Raw genomic sequence first — 10,487 nt, forward strand, 5'->3', positions numbered from 1 at the left:
AAATTTTAAATATATTATAACCCATAAAACTCTACCAAAACTACCAACAATTCATCAATTAACTTTTACTCAAGAATCCAAACTAATTGACCATATGACCTAAATTCCCAACTACAACTAGACAAAGTTCTTACCCAAATTTTTTGTTTAATCCTCTCAAGCTACCAGCCTCAGCTTCAACCCTCAAGCTCTAAGTCCTAGCCCTTTTCATCAACAGCTCAACCCTCAGCTTCAATCCTCTCAATCACAAATCACATTTATGCCCTCAACAGGCCAAAATTACAAATATGCCCTTTTAAGCTATAAGGGGCCCACATGCATATCTAATACTCATAAACATGCATATCACATATTCATATAATCATATGAATCATGAATTTAAACAATTAAACATACATATACCAATTATTCCCTCCTAGCATGCTAATCAAGGCCCTAAGCTCTATTAGCAATTTTGGGTCGTTACAGGCTATCCAATCGAGATAAAAAGCATCTCTAATAAACTGATTTGCTTTTAACCTCTCGACCTCCTCCTTTAGGGCTTTCTTTCTGTTGTCGTCCAGGAGCCTCCATTGTTGTTGCTTCGGGGAGAAGCTCTTATCAATGTTGAGAGCATGGCTTATGACATTCAGACTAATCCCCACCATATCCGAGTGCGACCATGCAAATACGTCTTGGTTTTCTTTCAAAAAATAAGTAATTGCTATCTTGCATTTTCAGAAAGGTTCTTTCATATTTTGACCACCCTCGTGGTATCTTTCTCATCGAGCTCTACTTCTTTAAGCTCCCCCAGTGGTTTGAGATCAGCATTTCTTCGACTCTGGGGTCGATCTCTTCTTATATCTCGAAGACGAATCCGTCCATCTCCTGAATGATCATAAGTGTCTGTGCACTTGTTTGGTTTTTCCCTCTCACAGAAATGCTATAGCATTCCCTTCTTGGGAGCTGGTCTCCCTTCAGCGTCCTGATGGCACTAGATGTCGGGAACTTGATGGCCAAGTGCCTAACAGATGATACTGCCCCCAACCCAATAAGGGTTGGTCTCTCGAGCAGTACGTTGTAGGCCGACTGTGCATCCACCACCACGAACTCCATTATCTTGGTTACCGAGATTGGATAGTCTGCCAAGGTTACGGGGAATTCAATGGATCTTGTACAAGCAATCCCTTCTCTTGAAAATCCATACAACGTGGTTGCACATGCTTTCAAATCTCGAAGCATGACTCCCATCTTTTCTAGAGTGGCCTTGTAAAGAATATTCACAGAGCTCCCATTATCAATCAAGACCTTGCGTACCCTTCTATTTGCGAGCTAAAGCGTGATGACCAGGGGGTCGTTATGAGGAAACTGGATGTGTGATGCATCCTCTTTTGTAAAAGTGATGGGTTGAGTTTCAAGGTCCGAGCTTGTAGGGGGAATTGTCCCTAGTTTTGAGCTCATTTACGTATCTCTTTTGGGAATTTTTGCCCGATCCTGCAAGATGTGGTCCCCCAGAGATGGTTACCACATCCTCCCCATCTATAGGGGGAGGTCGATCATCCTCCCATGCTCGGGAGTTGTTCTGTTGGGCAGGTTGTGCAGACACGACCCTCTATCCTGTCGAGGCTTGATTGGGATTCCGGTTTCTCACATACTGTCCTAAATATCCCCTCGATATCAAGCCTTCGATCTCACCCTTCAGGTGTTGACACTCATCAGTGGTATGTCTGACGTCCTTGTGGAATCTGCAGTATTTATTGGAGTCCTTCTTTGCCTTTTGATTCCGCAGTGGGTCAGGCCATCTAAATGGGACCTAATTCTCATTGGCAAAATATATTCTCCCGAGTCTCATTGAAAAGGAGAGATACTTGTCTCCCTTCTTCTTTCTCCCCCCATCAGCCTAGGGATTATTCCCTTCATTCTTCTTTCTTTTTGAAGGGTTATCCCCTCAAAGGGTCTTGACATCGATGGGACAGCCGAGGTCAAGGCCGAGTTAACATTTTTCATTGTAGTTACAGGCTTAGAGGTCAGATTTAGTTTTGACCTCGCCTCTTCTACATTGACAAATCTATGGGCCCTCCTGTTGAACTCAATTAATGACCTTATGGGTTTTCTTTGCATATCCTCCCAAAGGGGACTCCCTGGTAATATACCAGCTCTTACAGCCATCAAGTAGCCACTGTCGTCAACGTTGCGGGCTCGAGCCACTTCTATATTAAACCTTTTAAGGTAACTCTTCAGTGACTCTCCCTGTTGTTGTCTGACGTTGGTCAAAGCCGAGGCTTCGGGCCTGACGCCTACCATGGCATTGAACTGCTTCTTAAACTCCTTTGGTAGTTAATGCCAAGATGAGATCGAATGTCTTCTAAAATTTTCGAACCAGTTTTTTGCTAGTCATGTCAGAGTAGCTAGGAACAACATACATTGGAGCTCATAACCAACATTGCTGGCTCGCATGATGGTATTGAATGTGCTTAGATGGCTACATGGTTCTGAGTTCCCATCAAATGGTGCTACATTGGGTATTCTAAAACCCTGTGGAAATGGAGTGTTGGAGATATATGTGGCAAAAGGCTCGAGCTCCTCATCGGAGCCTTCAGCCTTATCCCTGTTCATTTCATCCCGTAAGAGCTTGAAGGCCATTTCGAGTTGGTCAATTCTCTCTTTGACCAGGTCCACTAAGGCCGAGCTTGAACTTGGGGGAGCTTGTTATTGTTTAAAAAAACTCCAGCTCCTTATCTCAGTATAGGGTTATTCGGGTTTCCATATTCTGGTTGTTTTTTACTATTTAAATGGTCGCGTAAGTCAGGGTTCGTGGGGTTGGCCTGCCCCCGGTTATGGTTCAGGTGATCCCGAAGATCAGGATGATTGCCCTAATTTCCAGTATTCCTGGGCTCGGTATTATATATGCTTACAGACCGAGTGTAGTCTAAGCTCCCACTTATGAAGTTAACATTTCCTTCTGGCTGAGGGGCTCGATGGTTACGAGGTGGATCGTCCACTGGCCTCCGCGCCCCATCAGTTTGTGATCTCGACACATGGCTTCCCGACAGCTGAGGAGCTCTATGTTCTCGAGTAGCCTCTCTTTCGCCCCTATGTCCAGGTTTGACCTAACGGTTCCCATCTCGACTACCACTGCGAGAGGGCCTCTGCGGTGCAGGCTGTGGTGCCTCTCGAACTGGTGAGGGTGCCTTATCGGAGAGGGTGGATGTCTTATAGGTGATGGTGGTGGCCTCCCATTGTTGGGTCTAGATGGTCCAAAATGTGCCCGGACAGGTTCCGGGTTGTTCCTGACTGCTTCAGGGTTAGGGTTCCGAGTTGCTCGAGGAGCTCGGTTATTCCCTGTTCCTGTAGACACCTCCGCGATCAGATTGTCAGTAGACTCAGCTTGAGTATTTCTCCTTGGGCGTTCATCACCAGGATTTGTTTTGAGCCTCGGCTGAGCCTGCTAGACCCCTTGTTCAGCTCTCCTTACGGTCGTGCTGACGTCCTCTTGGCCTCCGAGGTGGTGTTTGGACCTCAGTAGCCTGTCTGGCCAACTCTTCGTTGCGCCTTGTAGCTTCTACCAATTGTTGGCACAGTTGGCAATTCTCCAGTTCAACAATAGGAATGTATCTTTCTGGATTATAGTATAGATCCTCGTCAGGCCTAGGAGCAGGCAATCCTTGGGAATCAGAGGATGCATTCCCTTCCTCTGGGTCCTGGTCAGCCATGGGCTACTTCCCAGGTCGACCCAGGTAATCTTCAGTGTGAGGAGTTTGTTCCTCCGGTATTTGGGGCAATGGTCGCCCACCAGTACTGGGGTTGTTCATGGTGGCCATTGGTAATTCAGGAGGTTTCTGATTAAACAATCTAACGACTTGCTTAATGCTCTCAATGAAAGCACCAAACTTTTGACGCCGTTTTTCGTAAACTTAAATATGAAGAGCACTAAACACATAATTAAGAAAATAAACCAGAACAATCGGGATTTTACGTGGTTCAACAGTTAAAATCTGTCTAGTCCACGAGTCAATATTATTGAGTGGTGGAACTCTCTTAAAGCTTTTACAAAGCAATTTTTGCAAAGTATTCCTAGTACCAAATTGTATGTATCCACAAATGAAATTCTCCAGTCTATTTATAGACAGGTTAACAATTCAAATTTGAAATACATATAATTAAATACAGTAATCATGTAATATCTCATGATAATCGGGATAATTATCAGATTACAACAAATCCCCAATGAATAGGGATTTTCTAACAGCAATCGCATTCAAACTGGACTATCGACCTGAAACATACAATTTACACACTTTCGAGATCAACCAACATCACGAGCTCGTCATTCTGGTTAACCTCATCCTTAGCCAGTGATTCCATCGAGCTTAACCATCAGAGATCAATCTCTTTAAGCTTGTAATGAATGCTCGAATTCCACTTAGTCTTCGGAGAAGATTCATCATTTCGAGCTTAAAGCCTAAACTCAAATCTTCTTAACTGGTGCTTAGTCGCCAATTGGAACAAATCAGGAAACATGTTAACTTATACAAGTGTTAAACCCTTACTCAACATTTTCAAGCTTACACTTTACAAACCTACATTTTGAAGCTCATTTATGACGATTTCGAAAATTGTGGTGTAACAAAATAAAAATCTTCTTTCTTGTCGAGGAATAAAAATCTGAAATCTTATTTCTTAATGGAAAGCATCACTAAAAAAATAATAAACATGTGAGGATTATATCAAAACTACAATTTTCCATCAATAATATAATTTTAAAAAAATATATTTAAAAAAAAAGGAAAGAGACTAAACAACTATTTTAAAAAAATACAAATAATATAATTTTTTAATCATAATAAGGCCCCAATCGAAAAATTAAAACTAAAAGCGGGTTTACTAATATCCATTATTTGTTCTTACAAAAATAAAAAATAACAACCAGCAAGTTCTAGTGTGATTTTTCTCTCTCTATTTTGTTTTTAACACTTGGCCAACTGAAAATATACAGATATACATATCAGCACTAATTACTGAGCCAATTTACCCGTCCAAGCAGCTAACGGTGGAATGCTTTGCTCATACTTGAAAAAGTTGCCTGGATCTACCTCAGTCTTAACTTGCACCAACCTATCAAAATTCCCTTTAAAATACTTGGTTCCCCACATACTTGCTTCTGAATAATTTGCATTATATCCAACTCCATTGGTACCCAAATCAACATCTCTGTAATTCAGATAAGAACACCTTGGTGATTTTGACACATAAGGTGTCATATAGTCATAAAGCTTTCTAATCCGATCAATATTTTGATCTAAAGTCTGACTATCTTTCTCTTTCCACTGGACTGAGTACTGGATTTTGTACTTGTTTCCTGCTCTGTGAGGAAATGGAGTTTCAATCTCCGATATTTCACTCATTTTTCCACCATAAGGATTGAACGTTAGTGCTGGCTTTTTTAGTTCTATCATTTTTTTCCATAGCCCTTCAAGGGCATCTCTTTGAATTGGTTCTTGAACATAATCTGATTTTTTCTTGAGAAACTTCTCTGACTGAGGTTGCCTCTCAAGTAAAACATTCATGGAAGTTCCAATTGGATAATTAGACCAAAAGAGAACCGAATCAATCCAACTCATTTCGATGTAGTCTTCTGCCTTCAAACCCAATTTGGGAAACTTTTTCTCCATTAAAACACCAATTTCTTCTGCATTTCCAAGAAATAAGGCCACAAATTTAGCTTTCACTGTCTTCTGGGTTTTCTTGTTTACTGGGATCAAGACCACTCTAATGAAAATTTCATCGAACAGTTGATCTGCAACCTCTTGCCATTGCAGAACTATGTCGGTGGCACCTTCTTCCAAGGTCCTTACAACCTTGAAAACAGTAACCTTTTCAGGCACAGAAACCAACTTGATTTTCCAGGAAATAATCACTCCAAAACTAGCCCCACCTCCACCTCTTATAGCCCAGAAAAGATCTTCACCCATGTCTGCTCTGTTTAAAACCCTGCCATTAACATCAACCACAAGAGCATCAATAACATTATCCACAGTTAACCCATATTTTCTCATCAAGTTACCATAGCCCCCTCCGCTAAAATGGCCTCCAACTCCCACAGTGGGACAAACCCCAGCTGGGAAGCCATGGATTTTGCTCTTTTCCGCTATTCTGTAGTAAAGTTCACCAATAGTAGCCCCTGACTCGATCCAAGCAGTTTCATCTTCAGTACTCACAGTTATGTTACGAAGATTGAACATATCGATTATGACAAAAGGGTCGTCAGAGACGTAAGAAAGGCCATCGTAATCATGGCCACCGCTTCGGATTCGGACCTGGAGGCCGTGGATTTTGCAGCAAACGATAGTGGCTTGAATGTGAGAAACATGAGTCGGAGCAACAATGAACTCTGGTTTTGGGGTTCTGGGGAACATGAATACAAGGTTTCTAATGTACGAGTTCAGTACAGATGGGTATGAAGGATCGTCTGGGAAGAAAGTGACTGAAGAGATGGGAAGTGGAGAGGTTTGAGAATGAGCCAAAAGACATTGAAGAAAGCGTCTTTGGGTCTGGTGAACTGAAAAAGCCATTGAGAAATAAAGAAGCAATGATAAGAAAAATATGAAGATCGTAAGATTTGGAGTGTAATTCCTCATTCTTATTCCCATGAATGAATGAGGTTTGTTGATTTTTTATTTTTTTATATTAATATATGTATCTATGAAAAAGCTCTTAATAGAATTATATATTCATTTGGGATGGAAAAATGTTTTTCTTTATTTTCTTTTATTTTTAAAGATAAAGCTCATATTATTTAGCTTTAGCATCTTTCTTTGTCAATGGTTGAAATAGGACATGGGAGAATTAATACGGAATATCTTTAGACTTGCAAGCTAAGAAAGAAGGTTGGTTTTTGATAATTGAAGAAAGAATTCTATTGGATTTTGCTTCACTCTTGTCATGTCGGTGAGTGAGAGAAACCACATATTAGATTTTTTTTTCTTTTCATTAAAAAATAAGGAAAGAAATAGTATAAAACTAATGATTTTTATTATAATTTATATATATATATACATTTTCTATATAATAAGAGCGCAGATAACATAAATTTTTGGTTTTATAATGACTTTTTTTTTATTTTTTTAGTGTTAATTTTAACATAATATTCTTATATTTAACAAAATATTCTTTTATTTAACCGTAGTTTGTAAACACTTAATTTTAAATAAAATAAAATAAATAATTAAAAAAAAATTAAAATAAGATATTTTACAGTGATAATTATTTAAAAATAATAAATAATTAAACAAATTAAAATATGATATTTTTTAGATAGTTTACAATGATAATTATTTTAAAATAATAAATAATTAAACAAATTAAAATAATATATTTTCGAGATATTTTACAATGATAATTATTTTAAAATAATAAAATCATATGTATTATAAGTTAAATAAAATTTAATTAAACTTAAACTCACTTATTATAATAATATCATATTAAACATGTAATATAATCTACAGTCAATTAGCAACAGATTGTATAATATTTAATATTACATTAAACATATAATATATAATCTTTTGTTGTCAATCCCGAATTCAAAAACTAGAATAAACATAAACTTAAGCAAAAATACATAAATTATTTAATTAAAATAGGATATTTATTTGAAATTTATATCACACTAATATAAATTTAATAAAAATAATTAATAAATTCTATAAATAAAACTAAGCAAATGTGCATATTGCACGTTGCTTGTATCTAGTATATATAAAAGAGAGAACTAATCTATTTTCTATATTAATCTAATTTTTTTATTCATTTTATAAATTATAATATTAATAAATGTAATTTTTTAAATTTAATTGAGATATTTATAAGATATTATTATTTAAATATAGATAAATATTTGTTTGTGAATCTTATTTGTGGTTAATTAATTTACTATTATTATTGGGAAATTTGACGTATGATGCATTAAATAAGGTGCCATAGCAAAAATATCCTACCCACTGTATACATATGTATTTATCCTAGTATTTCCATTAGTTCAAAAAATACTCCTCTTATTAGTTTCCCACTTTCTTTCTCTACTCTCTCAGACTCTCTCTATTCTTGGTCCCGAAACCAAAATTCTCACTCTCCTTTCCTGCATTCACTGTGGCTTTGTCTTCCACGACCACGACAACACAGAAAGTGGCAAGAAATCATTGTCGAAGTAGGAAGTTAGGCCAGAAAACCCACGAGATTGACTAAACAACACCGAAATAGGGAAAGGTGAGGGATTTACTTGTTTATTTTGCAATAAATTGTCTGGGACCTGATTTATTTGTTAATTTTTTGTTCATAGGATAGATTGGGGATGGGGTATGAAGAAATCTAGGTTTTTTTCGAGATTTTTATTCACCTCAACAGAAATCGATAGGCCTCGATAAGACTCGATAATATCTGTTAGGTTATGGCCTTGATAGACCTTGTTATAATAAGGCATATTTCTAATTTTGCATGTGCCTCGATAGGCCTCGATGCGCCTCGATAGAGTTAGATATATTATGATTTTGCATTGCCAATATACCTCGATAGGCCTCGACAATGGTGCCTAGCATCAATATTGTTCGAGGCCTCGATAGAATTAGGCATTTTTATGATTTTGCATTGCCTCGATATACATCGATAGTCCTCGATAGTCCTCAAAAATGGTGCCAAGCATCAATGTTGTTTGAGGCCCGATAGAATTATGCATATTCTGATTTTGCATGGGCCTCGATATGCCTTGATAGAATTGGGTATTTTCTGATTTAAACTATGCATCGATAGACCTTAATAGGCATCGATAGACCTTGACAGGCTTCGAGGCCTCGACAGTAATGGTCAACATCAATATTGTGTGCTACCTCGACAGGCCTTGACAGACCTCGATATTTTAGATGTTGTTTGGTTTTTTTAAACTTAGATGGGCCTCGACATGCCTCGATGGTCCTCGATAGTTACCAGATTGTTTAAAATTGTATTTTTAACAGCTTTGTTTTGTTTTTTTTTTTTTTTTCAGATGCCTGATTTCATTGTTCCATTGGAGAAGCACTTTCTTGGTCGTGTCACCTATAGGGGTAGTGCTTACTTGGAAACCCTTATAGAGAAGTTTAGGAGGCACAAGCTAATTGAACGAGCAGAGGCATGCCCGTTGGGACAGTTCTTCAAGGCTAAGACCTTTAGTTTTTTTGAGGTACTACTACATCAACTTATGTTGTAGAAGGTGGAAAGCAAGAAGCCTGAAGAGGGCCAGTTCTACTTGGGCAACACTCTTTGCCGATTTGGGATTGCAGAGTTTTCCTTAGTCACTGGGCTGAAATTTGGGAACACCCCGTCCCCAGATGAATTTAGAGAGCATCTTTCAAGTGATCAGATCCTCCAAGATTACTTTAATGGTGATTTCAAGGTTAGTTTCGCCCAGTTAGAAGATGCTTTGAAGGCCCCGACAAACCCAGAAGATGCATTTAAGCTGGGTTTGTGCTATTTGATAGAGGGGTTACTGAATGCCCCAGAGAAGACAACACATATATGGGGTGATTCCCTGAAGATGGTTGAGGATCTTGACTACTTTTTCAAGTATCCGTGGGGGAAGCTGTCCTTTAATAAGGTTATTAGAGGAGTTCAAAAAGACATGCAAAAACAATTGAAAAATTACGAGGAGGAGAAGAAAGTGGGTTTAAGCAAAAAATAGATGGAGTCGAAGTATAGTTTCTATGGCTATGCCCCCGCACTTCTGTATTGGGCTTTTGAGGCCATGCCAGCTATTGGGAGTAAGTACGGTGGTAATAGTGGGAACCATATTCCCAGGATGCTTAGCTAGGCTACAAAGATCGGTATCACTTTTTCGATAGGTGAGTTTGTTCCAATGTTTGCCAAGCGTCGAGTAAGTTCCACTTTATCTTGTTAAATGTCACAAATTAATTGATTAAGGGTTTGTTTTATTAAAGTTTTTCCGACACATGCTATTTGACCATGCATTTAGTGGTATTTTCCATGCTGAAGCCATGTCCCGCTGAGGTGGTCTACTACAATAGCCTCCTAGACATTGATTCTAGGTTATTCCCTGAGTTGGAATCAACTGTAGTGGAGGCTGGGACTACAGCGGAGGAAGTAGAGCCTGGGAAGGAGGTAGAGAAGCTGGCAGAGGATGCAAAGGACGCTTTCATTTTTTATGAGGATTTCTCGAGGGTTGAGGAGGGCTAGACAACTTTACTTCAGAATCTGACTACGATCATGGCTCAGTTGGCGCAACTGATTTCAATGGTCTCAGATTGATCCACCCACTTAAAATTAGACACAGAGTCTGATATCTTGCCTGATGACTACGAGCTCGGTGATCCACCCTCCACTCCATAGGCCCAAACATCTCTTGTTGCCAGTGACGCCGACAGTCCCAATGTACGAGTACTACAACCTGAGGAGGCAGCTGGCCTTGAAGTTGTCAGGAAGAAACTCAGGGCCAAGCATTTTGATGACTTCACTGACCC

General features: G+C 38.8%; 1 protein-coding gene across 1 annotated transcript; it reads right to left on the bottom strand.

The window, feature by feature from the left end:
- Nucleotides 1–4,837: 4,837 nt before the first annotated feature.
- Nucleotides 4,838–6,675, bottom strand: LOC133802672 (berberine bridge enzyme-like 8). Its single transcript, XM_062241026.1, has one exon. The coding sequence runs from the start codon at nucleotides 6,627–6,629 to the stop codon at nucleotides 4,995–4,997; it is 1,635 nt and encodes a 544-aa protein (XP_062097010.1). The 5' UTR covers nucleotides 6,630–6,675; the 3' UTR covers nucleotides 4,838–4,994.
- Nucleotides 6,676–10,487: the final 3,812 nt, after the last annotated feature.

Source organism: Humulus lupulus, chromosome 9 (genome assembly GCF_963169125.1).
Source record: "Humulus lupulus chromosome 9, drHumLupu1.1, whole genome shotgun sequence".
NCBI classification, from domain to species: domain Eukaryota; kingdom Viridiplantae; phylum Streptophyta; class Magnoliopsida; order Rosales; family Cannabaceae; genus Humulus; species Humulus lupulus.